This window comes from Dendronephthya gigantea, unplaced genomic scaffold, assembly GCF_004324835.1.
Source record: "Dendronephthya gigantea isolate DGI-Jeju-01 unplaced genomic scaffold, DenGig_1.0 000120F, whole genome shotgun sequence".
NCBI lineage: Eukaryota > Metazoa > Cnidaria > Anthozoa > Malacalcyonacea > Nephtheidae > Dendronephthya > Dendronephthya gigantea.
Genome location: NW_021163130.1, coordinates 70,321 through 91,200, shown reverse-complemented (window position 1 = coordinate 91,200; position 20,880 = coordinate 70,321). Strand labels below are relative to the sequence as shown.

Here is a 20,880-nt window from a genome sequence, read left to right as displayed (position 1 = left end):
CTCGCTCAATCTCGTCCTGATATTTCTTCACATAAGTGTTATCCTTCAGTTTGTCCCACATCAACAATTTTTTATAACATTTTGACTGTTTCGTTTTCATAATCATCCGTAGATCACAATAAACCGGCAAGTGGTAAGAGAGATTTGTAAAATTTGCCGCTGATTTTGTCCGCTTTTTGCGGCCTAAATCTTCTCAATATTTGACTATAGTTTTGCCGTCATAACCTTCCTGTAACTCATGCAATGTATTTGTTATTGCTTTAGAGCGAAAATCCTTGGGGAAAAGGGTGCTTTCTGATAGATAGATAGATAGATAGATAGATAGATAGATAGATAGATAGATAGATAGATAGATAGATAGATAGATAGATAGATAGATAGATAGATAGATAGATAGATAGATAGATAGATAGATAGATAGATAGATAGATAGATAGATAGATAGAGATAGATAGATAGATAGATAGATAGATAGATAGATAGATAGATAGATAGATAGATAGATAGATAGATAGATAGATAGATAGATAGATAGATAGATAGATAGATAGATAGATAGATAGATAGATAGATAGATAGATAGATAGATAGATAGATAGATAGATAGATAGATAGATAGATAGATAGATAGATAGATAGATAGATAGATAGATAGATAGATAGAGATAGATAGATAGAGATAGATAGATAGATAGATAGATAGATAGATAGATAGATAGATAGATAGATAGATAGATAGATAGATAGATAGATAGATAGATAGATAGATGATAGATAGATAGATAGATAGATATAGATAGATAGATAGATAGATAGATAGATAGATAGATAGATAGATAGATAGATAGATAGATAGATAGATAGATAGATAGATAGATAGATAGATAGATAGATAGATAAAGATAGATAGATAGATAGATAGATAGATAGATAGATAGATAGATAGATAGATAGATAGATAGATAGATAGATAGATAGATAGATAGATAGATAGATAGATAGATGGTTTATTAACTTAAAACTTGCAGCCTCGGCAATAGGCTCCGGCTGAAAAACCTTAAGTGTTACAAGGGTATGATCTATATTATTAAAATCCATAAAAGTGGAGGTTCAATTGGTAAAACTATCTATTTACATTATTTAGTGTCTAAGATATATTATACGTATTTACTAGAATTGAAATTGATAAAATCGTTTTTAAATCTAATTGTTCTACAGTTTGGAACTTGAAATATTCTTCTTTCTCTCAGAGATGCCTCAGATAAATTTAATGCTGGTAATAAATGGTGTAATTTGTCTTGCGGATCATTAACAATTTGCCGAAAAAGTTTATCGGTCAAATTTTGTCTTCGATCGTACAGTGACAAGAGGCCTAGTTGATTAAGTGCATCCTCGTACGAATGTTCGGGGAGGATTATTCTGCAGGCTCGGCGTTGTAATCTTTCGAGATCGTCTGACAGGTATTTTGTAAGGGAATCGTGGAATACTTCGCACGCGTATTCAGCAACCGGCGAATACAAGTAACATAGAACAAGAGAAGATCCTTGGGTGGTAACTTTGCCCGTTTCAATTGTCGCAAGAAGTATAGGCGAGTTGAAATCTTCTTGCATACAGTCTCAATATGTTTATTCCATTTGAGGTTGTCGGAGATGGTTAAACCGAGTAGTTTTTCACACTGGACTACTTCGATGTTTTTGTCGTTGATAATAATTGGGTCAAACTCTCTCTTTACAGTTGAGAAACTTATTCGAAGTTCCTTGCATTTGGACTCTTTTAACTGCATACCATCACTTCTGGATTTTGAAGAGAATTCGTTGACATACGCTTGCATTATACTAGGTTGATCTTTATTTATGATTTCAGACATAGTTGAATCGTCTACGTATTTCCAAAGGTTCTTGTTATCAGCAACATCAAGATCGTCCATCATAATTAAGAAAAGCCACGGCCCTAATTTTGTCCCCTGGGGGACACCCGCTGGCACAGCCTTCCACTCGGAAAAACAGTCGTCACTAAGTTTAACTCTCTGACTGCGATCAGTGAGGAAGTCTAAGATCCAATGCAATATAGGTTTTGGGATGTTGTATTTTAACAGTTTTCGTGCGAGGATATGATGATCTATCATGTCGAAAGCTTTACGAAAGTCAAAAAGCATAATTCTGATTGTAGAGCCATTTCCGTCCGTGTTTTTATTCCAAAAATGCAACATGCTGATAAGGGCATACGTAGTGCTTGAATTCGGGATGGATCCGAATTGTCTTTTATCAATTGGCTAATACCGCAGGTTTTAGGTGTTGTTCAACCACGAATTCTTCGGCCAGTTTTGATAAAATAGATGTTAATGATATTGGACGTAGATTGTTATTAATGTCAGTTATGGGTTTCTTTTTAGGGATAGCAATAATGTCGGCCTCTTTCCAAGATTGTGGAATACGGCATTCGCGATAAGAACAATCTAGGATCTCTTTGACTGGAAGTGCCAATAAATCAGCATTCTCTTTTAACACCCATGTTGGTATTCCATCAGGGCCGTGGGCTTTCCTTGGGTTAAGCGTTGACAGTTTTTTAAATACGTCTCCTGCAGCAATTGTGACAGTAGAATCATTAGCTGCGCCAGATAACAGATCTTGGTAATTCTCTGGAGTGAGAGGAGTAAACTCAGCCATTGGGGAAAGAAAAGAATCATTTATCTCGTTTGCAATATCTACTTTATCTGTTTCCGTAAGGTGTTCATCAGGTCTTAAGGCTTTAAGGATTTCTTCGTTATTTCCGCTAGTAGATTCTGCTCCACTGAGCTTCTTAACCTCATTCCACCAAGAGGATGGTTTACATTCTTTAAGATGTTGAATGCTATTTTCATAATGCTTCGCACGACAACTTTTCCTTTTGCGGTTTACTTTATTTCTCAAATACTTGAATTGGGTAATATTTCCTTGGTTAAGAGCTTTCTGGCGTTTCTTAATTAATAATGATAATTCTGAGTTCATCCAGGGAGGTTCATTACGCCGAGATGTAGTTGAGCGCAGTGGTAGAATATAATCCAGACCAGTAGTTACAATGGTTTCCAAGAGGGAGATTTTTTCTGTGCAAGAAGGGGCTTTGTCAAACATGCTGGAAATGTCCAACAGTTCCAAATATTTACGGAATGCAAGACGGGAGCTCGGTCGTAGATCTCTTTTCTTCACCACTCTTTTCTGCGCTTTTTGGGGTTGACATCGTTCTTTTGGTTTTAATTCTACAGACATATGATCAGAGAGGCCGAATGGTGCATACTTTACCGGTTGATCGTAGTATTCGTAAAGATTTGTCAAGACGAGATCAAGAGTATTTCTGCCACGTGTTGGAAAGTTAACAAGTTGACGTAGGTTATAGCTTAGTTTTAATCGGTTGATATTTAACTGATTAAAGTCGCCCAGAATAATAAAACCACAATTAGGGTAGCATGATTCCAATGTAGAGAGACAGTTGGATAAATAATCCAGCATTGCTGAGTCGTCAGCACTTGGGGGGTGGTATAACGTCCCGACGACCAAGCTATTAAATCTTCTCGGCAGTCTGGGCATGGACATTTTGATCCATAACACCTCAAACAAGTCATTAGTTAAGTTTTCTATTAACTCAAAACCGATCGTATCTTCAATATAAGTACAAACGCCCCCGTGTTGACCGTTAATCCTGTCTCTGCGGATGAGGTTATATCCTTCGATATCGACTACATTGTCGTGTATATGACTCTGTAGCCAAGTCTCCACTATGCTAATGAATTGGTAGTTTCCGCTTCGGACAACATCTTGTACTTCATCAATTTTTGGGGCTAATGACATTACATTAGATAAGAGAAAAGCAGGAACATAGTGGGTGTTGTTTTGGTTTGTCGAATCGATGGAATTACCGACTTGTCTGGGAGTGGGATTCATTGGTAGGCAAGGAATTCTGATCAAATTGTTTTTTTTGGCACGTTTAGTGGCTTCCATATGTTTAGAGGTGGCGATTGTGCGTTGGGTAACCCAAACCGGTATATTTTGGCTTGTCCTTTCCCATTGGGGTCTAATCAAATTTTGACAAGATTTAATCAAATGCTGGTCATCTGGTGGACATATGACCAGCATTTGATATCCTGTAACTTCCTGTAACTCATGCAATGTATTTGTTATTGCTTTAGAGCGAAAATCCTTGGGGAAAAGGGTGCTTTCTGAGGAAATATGACCTCGTGTAAGGTTAGTTTATGCAAAACTATATTTCAGATTGCTCTCTATAGCAAAGCTTCCACAATGGGATGAAATTTTCTTTCAAATGACAACCACGAGAGAGAGAGAGAGGGATCTGTGTATTAGATATATTGGCCAGCTGATCTGCATAGGTATAAAAATCAACCAATCAGAAGCCAGATCTTCGACAAAACTGAATTATCATTTCCTCATTGCATATGACTTCGACTCGAAAATATCAAGTAATTTTATTATATTTAGGCGAAAACACGCTTATTTTTTCGCAACTGTAAATTAAGGCCGATTTCCACTTACAGCGAAATCGTTCGCCAGCGAAATATTTGCATGTTTTCTTTTGAATTTTAACAGCATAAATAAATTAGTTCGACTTGACTGTTCTCAATTCAAAAGAAAATATGCAAATATTTCGCTAGCGAACGATTTCGCTGTAAGTGGAAATCCGGCTTTAGAATTCAAATTTTTCGCCCTTTATTCTATTAGTTAGGAGAATAAGGACAAATAAAACCAGGCGTATGATAATTCAGTTATGTCGAGACGCCTTATGACGTCGTGATCTCAGATCAGCTGGTTATGCATTCTTTTCAAAATTTTTTTACTCTTCTCATTGCCATGCCCCTTTGACGACAGCCATATGCAAATAAGTTGTGGAACCCTGCTCTACAGGCAAATATAGGTACTATTAGCATAGCGTGCTTGCAAACCTTCCTTGAACTTGTGAAATTTTTCAACGAAGAGATTTGATATTGTGTTACGAACTCGTGACATGATAAAGCCAGGTGCACGATTGTATTAATTTTGCTGATCAATGGTTGTCCCGTGTGGTATTTCAACAAAGTCAATGGAGAGGGCAGACAAAAAATGCTACGCCTACGGATTGTTGCAACGACTGTTCGTATTTCAGTCTAAATAGTCCGTGTATACAAGTATACACCTCACATAACGAATACACGTGTCTTTAGACCCTTAAACTGACGTCATAATCATTAAAAGTTGTCCTCAAGATGTTTCCTTGCTTCACTAAAAATAATCGTTACGCGAGCGGTGAATGTTTATATAGCGGTCAAAAACAGTTAACGAAACAAAGTTTCTCACACTAGTAGCTAAATATTTGTGTATTTTAGCCAAAATTTACGTTTTTGCTATTAATGCTTCGTTAATTTGTCCTCCTGATCCCTAATGTGACATCATGTGCAAAGGGTCTATAGCTGAAGAAAATGAACTAATTGAACTTGAAAAATGAAATATATATATAAGTCCACACAGTTTCCTGCCTAGTATTGCCTCCCTGGATGTGTAGTACTGTAGATTCCAAATTATTGCTTTACTAATCAAAACCCTTTCTTTATTTTTAAAGAGAATCTTTCGTGATCTTCGAAAGTAAAGAACTAAGAAAGGTGACTAGAGGCAATCCCTAAGTGCGCGCAAATGTAAAAACGTTTCTGCAGAAAAATTGCACGTGCCACTTTTTTAAGGTCAAGGAAATTGATGATAGCAAGTGAGACTTCAATGGGGCGAGGGCTTGTGGGTTATTTCATTTTTGTGCATTATTGGCCTTTTGTGCAAATTTTAAATGTTTTCAAGGTTTCAGCTGTGCTTTTGAATTGGGAATCTTTGTGAACTCTCCAGTGACATCGTAAATCAGTCGCCTGCAACTGAGCGTGCTTTGAACGTCCGGCTGTGATGTTGACTTTCCCCGGGTGCCAGTGTTTATTGTGTTCAGGGCAAGCTGTTAATTGTCTTTTATATTCAGTACCAATGTACTAAATGTGCCCTCAAATTGAAACCCCAAAGAAAGTGTGCGGGTGTCCTTGCACTTATTACATTACTATTACAGAAAATACTGAGTATTACAGAAAATACGTATTATAATAGACAATAGAAACTACGTAAAAAGTAAACCTTTTGAAAAATATAATTTACGTTTTGACAAAAGTTATAATCATCATCGTTAATAATTTTGTCATTCTTTTTCTGATAATGACTATATTCTAGTCACAACGTAGAATATTGTAATTTTCAAAATGCTTACTTCGTACGGAGTTTCTATTGTTTTATATTACCTTTCTCTATAGTTGGTCATTTTTCACTTGTTCATAAGTTATATAATTCTTCACAAGGTATATAAATTAAGTTATTCTTCAAAAGTTATATAATTTTTCTGGCAAAGAGTTTGAACTGACTAATTGTAACTCATGGACTAGGAATTTATATGATGTCTTAGATGACAATTTTTTTATGTTGAAAGGTAGTTATCCAACACAAGACCAATTAACGCAGTTTGTCTGTAGATAATCAAATTAAGGATACCCGTTTCTAAAAGACAAGAGTGTTGGATCGGGGCATGTGAGTAAAATTTGACCTCCTTGCGCAAAAATTATGTTGTATCCGTGAATATATTTGCGGACATGCAGTAGCCATGCAACCAAATCAACTTTATCCCCATATCAATTTATGGGACTCCTGGTATGCCCAAATATATGAAAAGTTTAGGAACAAGAGGAAGACAATAACGGTTCCGGAGGTCATGAACAAGAAAAGGAAGGCAGTTAATGACAACAAGAAGGTGGCGAACATTGCAAAGTCCCTTCAGAGAGGGGGTATTAACTGGGATCCTCCCTTCCCAAAGGGTGAAGGCGAGCATTCCATGCTGCAACAGCGGACAGCCATAATGAACGAGCCTAAAAAGAAGTCACCAGACTTGCCAAATTAAAAAAAAGAATGGAGGTGACCTTTCCTCACAGAAGGATGATGATCAATGAAAAGAATCCTCTCTCGAAAATAAAGGAGGAATATCCAGCTCTTTTCAATTATAAAGAGGTAAATAGTTCATTCTTCATTTTTTGCAACATTATTGACAAAAATATCAACTATATACACTTTTTACCCCCCATGATCATCAAGAAACTGTTATCTCAATTGTACATATAACGTTCTCTCTCCTGTATCTTAAGATGATCGCAGAGTTTGAGAGAATCCTGAACATAACCACTGTAATAATTAAACACACTCTGATTTCATATTTTATACTTTATATTTTAAACTACAAAACGTCCCCCAAACTTTTACACGCTTCCTTCTCGTATATCTCTCGTCCCCATGCTCCCGCCCAATAACGTCAATCATTACAACCACCAGTATTGTGGATACATTTACGACGAACTTTGCCCAGATGGTGGATGGGATCATCAAAATTGCCAGAAGCAAAAAAAGCCGGGAAGTGCAACAATTATTGAATAAGTTGAGACATGAACGATGATGACGAAGAATTGGAGAGTTCACTCCGTAAGATCAAATACAATATAGCTGATTAAAAATTGGAGTATCAGTGCCAAATATCTTTTATATGATATATATTTAGATGAAGTTTCCGGAGTTGCCATGGCAGTGTTGCCATACACCTCCTCCGGAGCAAAGGAGGGAAGAAAGACAGAAAGGAAGGAGATAAGGAGAAAAAGAACGAGGGAAAAAATGACTTGGTACTGTTTATTGAGGTGAGATTCTTTTCACTTGTGTCCTTACGACTCCAGGCTTGATCCTCGCTGCTAAATAGCAAAGCAATTACGAGGACTTTATTTCCCGTAGCGAGTACAAATCACGAGTACAGTACCAATTTGAGACAAACAACGACGGCGTTGGTTGAAAAGTTACTTAACGCTGAAGTCTTTTGTCAAACTAAGTCAATCTGAAGGATTTTTTTCTGTCTTTTCTATAGGAGGACGGAAGTTTCGAGAATGTGGCGAAAGACATGGAAATGTATGTCCAACGATTTTGGTTAAGGGGGGCATTGAAAATGCGAGCGAGTTCGCAGTTGTTGCCGAAAAAGAGGTTTTGTTTGTTTGCCATGTTGGACTGGTTTCCGCAACAATTGGTTTTATGGCTGCGAATTATGTTTTTATGTTCGAGTACCCTCCATCACTCTCCAACTTTTGCATGTTCCTTCAAAAATGTGTCCTGCACATTCTTGACGGTAAGAAGTTGCCTTCATCAATCCTTACATTTATTAACAAATTGGACACGCTATCTGTTGCGAGTGCATGAATAGTATATTAATTTGACCACGGTAATGAGAGATTGGTAATGAGATAATTAGTTTGTGCATTGTAATGAGAGTTGGGTAATGAGAAGATTAGTTTGTGCATGGTACATGAGATATTGAAACATATTGAACTCTGCATGCATGTTATAGACCCATTGCACTGACGTCATAGACCAATTGCGAAACTTAGTAACCGCGCCTTCGCATAACATGGAAGCGAGGCTTATTATGCAAAAAACAATATTTGTATTTTTTGCAGTACAAAGCTATCCGCCGAGTTATATCCCGGTTTTCGCCTTTGGTTTACATATTTTTCGATACCTTTAAAGCTCGGTCTCATCGTTGTTATCATAGTTTTCAGGTGAGGGAGTTTTGCCTTTCATTTGAGGCGTTTTTGTGATGTTTTCATTAATTTTTTCGGCTGCTTTCGTCGGGGAAATATGGAAAAGGCCGACACAAACTCAGGTAAAAATTCAGTTTTTTCCAAACTATTTCGTCTCAAGTTTTGGAAATTTATTTCATTTTTCTTCCTCTTATTTGTGCAAAATTTGGCGATATATATTTGGTGCAAAATCTATGTTTTTGTGACAAAAATTTATGAAAAGTCACCGTCGAACAACCACCATGTTTACATTTCTCATTTAAAATTATTTTACACCAATTTTATCGATCGATAAGCTGTAATTTTACAGCAATTTTACAGCTCAGGAAAAAAATTAGCAGAAATCTGTTGACAGAAACAATCGGAGATAAAATATTCAACGGAGTTTTTTGGTTTATTTTCCCTGTGTATATAGACTACAGTACATGTGATGTCATGCCGACTCAAAAGCAAAACAACTCTTCAACTTGGCACACATGCATGACATGGATAGTAAAATACTTATTACCAAGACATAATATCATTCTCTATTTTGAATTGCCATTTAATATTCCTTTTCCCACAATATTATACTATAAAGGTAGCCACACAATGCGAGCAGCAGCGTTTTTTAAGATATACCTTTACATGATGGCAAAGCCGAAGGCGAAAAAAATATACAACCTGAAGTTCGGAAGTGTTTTTCGTTTTATAATGCGATGGTGAACGGAATCCTTTCCTTTTAAAGTATTCCTGGTTAACCCTTATTTAAAACATCTATTGGCATGGTAGTAGATAGAAAGAATAGTGTTTTGTAGTGACACAAAATATCAGATGCGTCAGATGCGTAAATAAAATTAGGCCTTCATGTCGGTATGCAAGCCATGCATCGTCTGTACTTTTTTAAAATGAAATAAACAAAAACATTTCAGTTAGTTACTTTTTGCCATTTTCACAGTATTACTCTGGTATAAAGATAAAAAATATAGTGATATTTGTGAATAAATTTGAACCATTTCAGTCATTAGGTGGGAAATTATATAATCTGACTGTCACTTTTCATTTAGTTTTCAATAATTTTTGTCACAAAAACATAGATTTTGCACCAAATATATATCGCCAAATTTTGCACAAATAAGAGGAAGAAAAATGAAATAAATTTCCAAAACTTGAGACGAAATAGTTTGGAAAAAACTGAATTTTTACCTGAGTTTGTGTCGGCCTTTTCCATATTTCCCCGACGAAAGCAGCCAAAAAATTAATGAAAACATCACAAAAACGCCTCAAATGAAAGGCAAAACTCCCTCACCTGAAAACTATGATAACAACGATGAAACCAAGCTTAAATGTATCGAAAAATATGTAAACCAAAGGCGAAAACCGGGATATAACTCGGCGGATAGCTTTGTACTGCAAAAAATACAAATATTGTTTTTTGCACAATAAGCCTCGCTTTCATGTTATGCGAAGGCGCGGTTACTAAGTTTCGCAATTGGTCTATTAGTCGCTAAGCCTTGTCCTCAACCTGCATCACTGAAAAGAATGTTATGGAGCGGTAAAGGTTTATTAGGTAGACAAAAAAAATTATAGCAATGTCTCTTCGCTAGGTTATGTTTCTGCATTTTATAAACTTTACGTCATTTGCAAAATAAATGTCAAACTCAATGCCAACTGTACAATGAACTTTTGCATGAATACTGCATGTCATTTTATTGTATTATTGTATCTATACAGGGTGTATCAGAAAAAACTAGAAGATTTTAAAATGTTCAGAAAACTATCATTTTATCACGATATCTCAAAAATATATTTACGTCTAAGTATTTTAGCATCTTCTGGCTTATCTAACAGTAAAAACTAGCAGAAAAATGAACCTCGAAAAGCGGGAGAACGGTTTGTAAAAGCCTCATTTTTAACCGCTTGTGCCAGGCATTATAATACGGAATTTTTACAAGGACACACATTGTCTTTAGGTTCAATAATCACTTAGTCTTAGAAATTACAACGTGAAATTACAACGCAAGCATATAAAAAAGAGCATAGCCATGCAAAGCACGGTCCGTCAGTCTCTAGCCTTTTTTAATATATAATATATTCAATAATGTCAATTTTATAATAGAAACAATAATTATTTTAAATAGTCAAATTAAAATTATATTAGACATTTTTGTCCATGAGGCATGATTTTTAACTACACACTTTTCCATTTACAAGGACACATTCGTCTTTTACAAGGACACAAAGTGTGTCAAAAACACGCGTATTATAATGCCTGGCTTGTGCAAAGAAAATGAGACGTTGAAAATCCAAGTTCAGTTAAAGAGGTGAAAGTTTGCAATCTTTTGTGCAATATGTATCGCAATTTCAAAAAATTTGATAAACATTAGGTCCGCCGCGAAACGTTTCAAAATTGAATTTTTTCCCCCGTTTACTCCGCTCTCTCGTAACTTTTTACACGCAAGAATGATTACATGCATGAGTGATAATTCGAATGACGTAATTACCAGCACTCTTTGTTAAATGAAAACAATAAAACAAGAGTATTCATTGTTAGTTATGTTTAAGTACGTCATTCCAACTATCACTCATGCATGTAATCATTCTTGCGTGTAAAAAGTTACGAGAGAGCGGAGTAAACAGGGAAAAAATCCAATTTTGAAACGTTTCGCGGCGGACCTAATGTTTATCAAATTTTTTGAAATTGCGATACATTGCACAAAAGATTCTAAACTTTCACCTCTTTATAACTGAACTTGGATTTTCAACGTCTCATTTTCTTTGCACAAGCCGTTAAAAAAGAGGCTTTTACAAACCGTTCTCCTGCTTTTCGAGGTTAATTTTTCTGCTAGTTTTTACTGTTAGATAAGCCAGAAGATGCTAAAATACTTAGACGTAAATATATTTTTGAGATATCTTAAAAAAATGATAGTTTTCTGAACATTTTAAAATCTTCTAGTTTTTTCTGATACACCCTGTATAACACTTTAAAACAAAACTCGAGGCTGTGATTGATTATGGTCTATTTTAAAATAGACGATTTTATTGAGCAAATTGTTTGTGTCCATTTTCTTGTCGCGATAAATATAGTACAGTGTATTCTTGTTATTCTCCTTGTTCCTCATTACTCAGAATTACGAGTGTGAGTGGGCAGAATACATCGCACCCGCGAACAGGCAGCGAAGGAGACTAAATTACGAGTAGCTCTCGTCAAAGTGGCTGAGAAATTGGAAATCCAAATTTACTTTACTCGTCGTTTGAGTAATTCCCTCATTTACTGAAAATAAGGAGTCACTGTGGAAGCAATTTGTCCGAGAAACTGGTACTCGTTTTTTGAGTAGAAACTACTCTTATACTTGTTTGCTTCCACGGGTCGGCGATTGCTAGTGTCTGTGATCGCTGATGAATTTAGCCTGCGCATAAAGGCGGATTTCCACTTACAGCGAAATCGTTCGCTAGCGAAATATAAGCATATTTTCTTTTGAATTTAAACAGCATAAATAAATTAGTGTGACTTAAGTGTTCTCAATAGAAAAGAAAACATGCAAATATTTCGCCAGCGAACGATTTCGCTGTAAGTGGAAATCCGCGTTAAAGGAGATACGTAAGAACTGTGACCTTTAAACATTTTATCAAAAATAACTTAAAGTATTACAATAGTTCAATTATGGTGAACGCGGGCTCGTGTTCAAAGTTTACGTGGCCCAACAAACGTGGCTGAACAACTGCAAGGATTTTAAACGAAATATTGCGATTGATTTACTCACTATGCCGCCTTAGTCCTTCGAATATCATAGAAATATGTTGCCAATAACAGATTACCAAAGTAAGTGTATTGTTTTATAGTACTATCCAGTCTTCACGCTTTTTATCGTATTTGAAAGTCGGTCGGACTTTATAGGACACTGTGAGGTCAATGTGTCATAGTGATCATAGGCATATGGCATAAGAAGTTCATTTTTTATCGACATTATTCTCGACCATGTGTACATGGTATTCTTAAGATTATGGGTCGCGGTATATGTGACTCAATAACTTTCTAATTTAAAACCATAAAGTACTACACTTACTACACCCTTTGTGGCTTTGTCCCTTTCCCAAAAGTACATTGTACATAGAAATTGTACACCCTCCCTACCAGGATGGCCTGCACCCTGCGGGACTCTTGCTTAATTACTGGGTCTGGTCTTGTAGTCTGGCAGGTAAACCTTATTGAAAATAAATCAATTGTGATTTTTGGCGTCTTCACTCGAAATTAAAACCCTTATTGAGAATATGTGCATAGTTTATACTCAGAATATGTTTTCTGTAGTTTAATATAATGCACTGCCAATCTTGCTTGTCACCCTTTCTGTACCTGATATCCTGATGTATCCAGTGCAAGGTTCCACAGTTTTTAGTGTATTGTAATACAAAACAGGTTAAAGTTTAGCTCTTCTGGCATAGATTTATGTCCCTTCTCGGATAGATTTTGCCATAAAAAATTGTTTGGGGTTATTCTTAGAGTTTAAAGTTTCCGATCCACCTCTTATATTGAGATTTTGTACATAGGTGGGTTGCCTAGGAGACAGGTTACTAAATTTTAAATGGGTTATCAACATAGTTTGGACAACATGGCTAAACAATCATTCCATTTTCAATCTTGCTTAGCTTTAATGACTTGGCAAATGGCATGAAGTCAAATATTTATTGCCTAACTATTTATTCTAGTAGATTTTAATCTGATGTTGTGTGGATGGTATACCATACATAGTTATTGTTTTGTTTCCCATACATTTGTTTAACAAAATTGTAAAACTAGCATTTTCAGCTGAGGTGTAGCATAGTAAACACCATCAAGTACCCTATTGCACTAATTTACTAATGAATATTTTAATCATGCATTCATGATATTTCACTATGTGTGATACAGTATTTCACCATGTGTGTGAATTAACAAGATCCAAACGCATTTTATTATATGCCTGAATTAAACCCTTTACCAGTTCATATGCTATTAAATAATATTTACAGAAAGTTGAAAAACCTTTTTATAGTGGCTGTGTACAGCGCCAAAGGTTCTCTCCTCTAATAACAAACCACATCCAATATATACTGGTTCTCATGTGGAAATATAGACCATAGTCCAGGTGTTTTTACTGCCTGCTGGTTGACCAATTTGAATGAAATATTTTGAAAACCAGTAGAATCAAACTGCACCATTATGGTGTTTCAACACCAATTCATTTTCATTATTTCAGTCAGAATTTATATTTGCAGTAGGATTACAGTAATACATTGAAAATGTGTGTTCAAAGTGCATGAATAAGTGGGACTTGAAACTATTTAAATGGTATTTTGGACATTATATAACTGTTGGGGAATCAGAATATTTTCAGGTCAATCAGCTTAGCAGAAACATGTCATTTTTTGGTTTGCTTGCAAAAATAGAAGTCGTTATGACGTTTTATTTTTGGATTTTTGTATGTTAGGTATGAAAGTGAATACATACATGTATGTTGACCAAATTTTTTGAGTATTAAATATTTACATGGGCATAAACTATTGTCTGTAGTTTTATATTGTCTATAGTTTATAGACTATTTTATATTGTCTATAGTTTATAGACAATATTGAAATGTAAAAAAAAACTGGTAACAAGTGGCAATTTGATATAGGTTGATTTAGTAGGGTATATAGTCACATATTAATTAGGTATAGAAGGCTGTATGGGTGAAGTTCTGAAAACTCAAAGCATAACCTACTGTACATAATGATACTGAACAGAGCATGTACAGAACAGTGTATGGAATGGTTCTTTTAGGCACGTACAGTATATTGATTGTATTTAGGTATAGTGCAATTATGCATGTAACTTTTCTTAGATTGAGCAGCTTAAAGCAACTTTTATTTTTGGGTAATTTTTCAGCAACTTATTTTAATTATAAGCTGTTTACTGAAATGAATAAATCTTATAATTTTAAAGCATTTTCTTCTCTTTGAGAGCAACATTTTGGGAGTTTATGAGCACAAACTGTATTGTACATACAGCTGTATCATAACTATCATTGCAATTTACACTACTGTAAGTCCGTGATATTGCCCTGCATTCATCTGATACATGCTTAAAACGATCAGGCTGATGCAATATTGATATGAACAGGATGGAAAAATGTTTTGCTGCCCACATTGTTCAGAGTTGTTGTCAACATCGAACAATATTCTTACACCTGATTCACTTTCGACAATATTGTTCAATACTGCCAATTTTCTTTTTATCAAAAACCATGTGTTTAATTTTCAATTTTCAGAGATTGGTATTGGTGTCACAGGATTTGGGGTGTTTTTTCTGTTCTTTGGTATCATCTTCTTCTTTGACAAGGGATTACTTGCTATAGGAAATGTAAGATATAAGTACATCTACACTACATGTACATTATCTCAACTGCTACCTTTTTATTACATATATACTGGCAGTTCAAAATATCCACACATATCAATTATAGTCTATTTTAGAATATTATATTACCATAACAACCATGTTTTTATCTGGTTTTTAGATTCTTTTTATATCTGGTTTAACATTAGTTATTGGTCTTGAAAGAACATTTAGATTTTTCTTTCAAAAACACAAACTAAAGGGAAGTGCATTCTTCATTGGTGGAATATTGTTGTTTAATTGCTGGCAATGATTGGTATGCTGCTGGAACATATGGTTTTATTTTACTTTTTGGGTGAGTTATTATCTCGAAATAATTCTTTGTGATATGCCATGTTTGATATTACCGTATTCATTGATTTGAATATTTGTACCTTTATCATATATTATGCACCTAAACATAGTCATAATTTGGCTGTTATGGTACGCGTGGTATTAGCTTTAAACTTTCATTCTGCTGACCCTGCAATTAACTTTTCTCACGATGACGTTTTTGTGGTACTTTCAATTTTCTCAAATGGGTTTAAAAAATTATAACAACGTGAAAGCAATTTTTTTGACGAGTAAATTCAGCCAGTGGCGCAGCCAGCCTGACGATTTTGTCCGGCTCTGTAAATTACAAGTTATTAGAATCATGTTTAAAAAATTATTGTTTTCACAGTCAATGCCAAACTATTTCAAAGTTCAAACACCAAAATACTAGCATAGCGGGAGAAATTTTCAGGCTAGCTACGCTTTTGAATTCAGCCTAAAATTAAACAGTCCGCGTTACGAGGTCTTGCGCATACGGTTTTGAAAATACAGTTAGTGTCCCCAAAATGGCGGTATGAATACATCAGTCTTCGCGAGAAAGGCTAATCCCATGATAACATGGCTCAAAATAACCGCCTGTCAACGGACAATGACTGAATGGCCAAAATTGCTTGTTGTCCAGTGAATTTTTCAGCTTGCCGGTCATTTTTTTGACCAACCACATATATTGATAGCTAATTCGCTTAGCCAAACTACACAAAAAAATAAAACAAGGTTATCACTGATATATGATAATTTCCTCAAAAGCGCTTTGTTGGTATACATGGACTAACGATTCACGTTAAGGTTGCACTGTGATTTGGTCTCGATATCGATTCATGTACATGCAAAGGTATAAGATTATGGAAGGTCGTTGATAGGTGGGCGATCAAAAACCAGTTTCGACCGAGCTAAAATGAGGTTATCCGGTCACTTTAACCGGGGATACAATCTCTTTTACACCACTAAAAATGCTCAAGTTGTTTTTCCCGGTTGATAATTTTGCACCCCACTGACGAACAAGTTGACGACTGGTTAGTCTACATGCACCACTGACCTATACTAGATGGACTGAGCGCGCGACCTATTTAATCAGGCGCTGGATGGGTCCACCGTTGCTCACGTCATATAGGTCCTTGCTCTCATGCGTAAATTTGCTGACCGAAAATAACTGGCTCGTAATTCGGATTTCGGAGTGAGTAATATAAAAGCTGATTGAAATATGATATAAATGGGTTCGATTCTGAAAATTATGCCATATTTTACTTAGTCCGTTTTCTTCTGGTCAATAGAACAGAAATGAGTTTGTTGTTATCCCATGTTTTAGGATGTTATCCTTGTTAAACTGCGAGCGGTTGCGTTCAAAGCATTTGTGACGTTGATAAATATATTATTCGAGCCGAAAATGAAAAAATAAAAAATAAGCAGAAAATTCACATCATTAATTTTTTTTATAAATACGGAGATATGCATGCAATGACAATAACTGCACAGGCATAGTTATAAGCTCTTCAAATATCCAGGAGATGCTCACGTTAACAACGTATATATTGAAAGAATACATTTAACTACAATTCTTCAGTCAAAATTTTTAATACTCTCTCATGCACAATCCTGACAATTGACAAACTAGAATATTTCACAAGTAAATATGATGTAGCTACATAGATTTCAATGATATGTAAGCAATTTAGATCGAGATTGGGTACAATAATTTGCACAAGATACTCACTAATAACTTAAAGGTTTAAGGCTACAAACCAAAACAAATATCAGTCTGCGCCCTGCGGTAATTTTCGTCGACGCTAGGACCTATATGACGTGAGCAACGATGGTGACACACTGGGCCGCCGAGAGAATTTGGGGGGCTGGGGGCAAAATTCTCGTTGAAGACCCAAAATCCGCAGCAAAGAAAACGCCATGGTAAATTCATGTAAATTTGTACTATTGCAATGCGATAATGCATAGCCTACCGTTTAAGAGGTGTTAGAAAGGTACATTTTGGGGGATGGAGCATTGTTAGGGGAGTTTGGGGGCATCTTCCCCGAAGTAAATTTTGAAGTTTTAGAGTGCAGCAAATGCCAATTCTTGCGTGAGATTTCTTGGGCGTGAGATTTCTTCAATACGAATGTATATTACATTACCTACAGTAAACTATAAAATAAAAACGCAAAACCTTTTCTGAAAGAGAGCCATATACTTTCAACAATAGTTTAATTTTATTCTTCAATTCGAGCGCTCAGTCAATCTTGTGTAGGTCAGTGGTGTACACCATGTCGCTCCAATTTCACAACAATCATGTTCGGTGTCTGCAAAACATTACTTAGTATTGTTTTCATCAATCAGGAACAACTTGAGCCGTGCAGAATAGTGATTTGATAACATGGCTCAAAATAATGTAGCTATGTAGACCGCTTAATCGAGGGGTGGGGAAAGAGGGTGGTGCATATCCATGCATTCATGTTATACCCTAGGAACAACAGCTTTCCATATGGAATATTTCTCGACATGAACAACTTCGTGTTCAATTAGGGCCTTTTCCTCCTCCGATCTCGTATACATTGCTTTTTTAACCAACAAAAGGCTTTAATATTTCGTTGCAAGGATGATTTCACGGGAATTCGATTTGAATCTGAGACACGAATTGTCAGAGTTCTGTAAGGCCTGGCAAGATGTCGTGAAACATATTCATTAATTGTATAGCACAATCCGGACTTAAATAACGCGAACATGAGCGAATACATACATACATACATTGCCTTTATTTAAAAACAGGGTAAACCATTCAGTAAAATACATGTAAAGCTGATAAATTTCTCTAAACTTATATAAATTATATATGCGATAAATAAAACTAGTGTTCTACCGGGTTGCCGAGTCGGATTAAGCTAAATAGAATTACAATTAATTGTTTAAGATCTTTTAAGTGAAAAAGAGATTCAGAGAATCGCAAGGCCCCAGGCAAGCTATTCCATAATGAAGCTCCACTATATAACTGAGAAGCGTCCGTTTTAGGTTATGAATGAATGGTTTCCATTTGAATCTCTGAGACTATAGTGATTAACTCTAGTGGCAAACAAATCTTGAAAATACATAGGTGTTAAATCGTTCCTGACTATACACGAGAATCGATTTTTGCATTTTACGGTTATCATGCAATTTATTCCAACCAAGTTTTTCAAGAACAGAATAATGCTATTTTTATTCACTATTGGTTAATAGCCGTGTGTAAAATGGTAATGCCTAACCATGCGCGATGCGGGACGACAGTGGTTCCTGTATTCGTCATTGTTTTGAAATATTTTACATGATCCTATTGGTTGAAACAACAGACTAACGAACCTCAGCCAATAGGATCATGTAAAATATTTTAAAATGAAATTATAAGAAGTTCGAAAAATTTGTCAGAGATTAGTTTATTTATCTTTTTATTAGCTTCGGTGATATAGTCTTAAGTGGTAAGTTTAGGAACGTAAAAATGAGCTTCCTACCTGATGTAATTATACATTATTACATTATATTGACAAATTACCGAAAAATTTCTCGCTCCATTTTGGGCCGCCTATGGCTATGATCCAACGAGTAACGGGGGACTTTTTTGACGGGGGTAAATGACGTATGTCTATTAATGACATCACAACAATGATGAGGCTGGATGTTAACGACAAACTTCTGCTCGTTTATTTTTCATATCATTCTCATCCTCATTCAATAATTGTTGAATCTTCGAGCGAACCGTGTAATGTTCTGTTTATTATACGGACAAAAACAAAACGGGAAAACTTGTTAATGAAGTTTCGTAAGAAGACGCTAATCTGATCTTCCCTCACACATGCACCATATTATATAATTAAAAATATTTAAAAGCCAAGCTGATAGAATAGTGAATAATGAATTTAAAATTTTCAGTTCAAAATTTTGTGTTTTAATAGTTTATATTCTTGCGTTTTTTAGAGGGTTCCTACCGGTTGTTATCAATTTCCTTAGACGAGTTCCAGTTATTGGAAATATACTTAATCTTCCTGGAATAAGCTCTGTAAGTAGCACATGCAGAATAGACATTATACCAGGAGCCTCACTTCGCATTTGGCGCATTTTTGAGAGTGTGATGCCACTAAGCAAGCAAGAGACGCGAGCGCACGCAAGCTTAATGACGCTAATTATTTGTGTCTTGTTCACGCAATCCTAGTGTGTGCAGGAGCTTTTTCATGGGGGTACAAAGTTCCTGCACACACCAGGATGGCGTATAGAATTGCGTAGAATGACGCGTGCGCTTTTGAAAAATTTCGGACACGAAAATATTAGCAAAATGCGAAGAGTGAGGTTTCGGTATAATGTCTATTCTTTCTAAGTAGTATTATGCCTGAGAAAGCATGAAGTTAGAGTACGGTTTTAAGCATCAAGTACTACTTCTGTGATTTTGCTATTTAGCTACCTATCCTTCTTCTTCACTTCTAGGTTGTGAACAGAATTGCTGGGGATCCTTCCAATTCTATGGTCTAATACGGAGTCGACTTTCTAATATCCGATACGATGTCATGTTTTTGAACAGCTTGATGTTTCTCTGGTGGATGCGGTGTTCAGTTTTTGTGAATACGATAGACTATTTCTAAATTGCGCCAAATTACAATTCACGTTAAAAATTAAGTCGAATTTCAGATAATGCAAAAAGAAAAAAGACTTCTAAATCATGTTATGTACTCGGTAGACTTGATGTACGGCGAGGATGCAAAATTTCGTTGGAAATAAATATGTGCGCTAAAACGATTGGGCTATACGTGAAATGTATGATAAATCTTACTACAAATTGATCAAAGTTTTTATCGAGTAAATTCTTTTCACGTGTTATTAATCTCACAGTCTTATGCAGCCAATAGTAAGTGTCGTGGAAGGAATTAGGGGGGGGGGTGGGGACTCGTGAGGAATCGAGCGCTTGAAATGTTATATTGCAACAACATGAAGGATATTATAGTGAGAGGTTAAGATACTGACAACGGATTGCCAAATACGGTTTAACTGCTTTTGTCCGCTGTTTGCAAATACTAAATGCATGGTAAATTACAATTCATACCAGATGATTTTACACTAGGCTTCCTCGAATTTCGTAAGTTTTTAAAGTGTCTATACCATGGTAGCGGATTTTGAATATTTTAACAGTTTTAACCTTAAAAGGTATTTTAAAATACTTTGCAATACCCCATTTTAGTCACGAGACCGCGTGCCATATAATAAATGTTGTTAATGAAACATTTTGTCGTTGGATTTATTAGCCTTGAACGTTGCCAGCCAAGACGTCAAATCGGGAATTGCAAATCATTCAGTTTTCTTTTGTTTTACGGAATTGAAATTCGATTTTGAAAATCCGTAACAGGTGACGAAAACAAAAATCGTGATTTTCATCAGCTTTTGAAATTTCAAAACGCAATACTAATTTTTGAGATTTCAAAACTCATATCAAAATTAGTACATAAGTCAGAAATTTTAAGAATTGAAAAATACTGTAATAAAAAATACAAATTTTACAAATTATATTTCTTAAAACTTCAAA

At 35.5% G+C, this 20,880-nt stretch overlaps 1 protein-coding gene and 1 pseudogene across 1 annotated transcript; one reads left to right on the top strand and one right to left on the bottom strand.

Annotated features, from left to right (window-relative positions):
- Window positions 1–2,264: 2,264 nt before the first annotated feature.
- Window positions 2,265–3,824, bottom strand: LOC114535528. The gene has a single exon (XM_028556828.1). It carries the CDS (start codon window positions 3,822–3,824, stop codon window positions 2,265–2,267), a length of 1,560 nt encoding a protein of 519 aa, XP_028412629.1.
- An 8,498-nt stretch (window positions 3,825–12,322) lies between these two features.
- On the top strand, window positions 12,323–20,099 carry LOC114535522 (annotated as a pseudogene).
- Window positions 20,100–20,880: the final 781 nt, after the last annotated feature.

What these genes read in the sequence shown, in the direction of transcription:
- LOC114535528 (XM_028556828.1), bottom strand. Translation starts at nt 3,824, where the DNA reads ATGTCATTAGCCCCAAAAATTGATGAAGTACAAGATGTTGTCCGAAGC.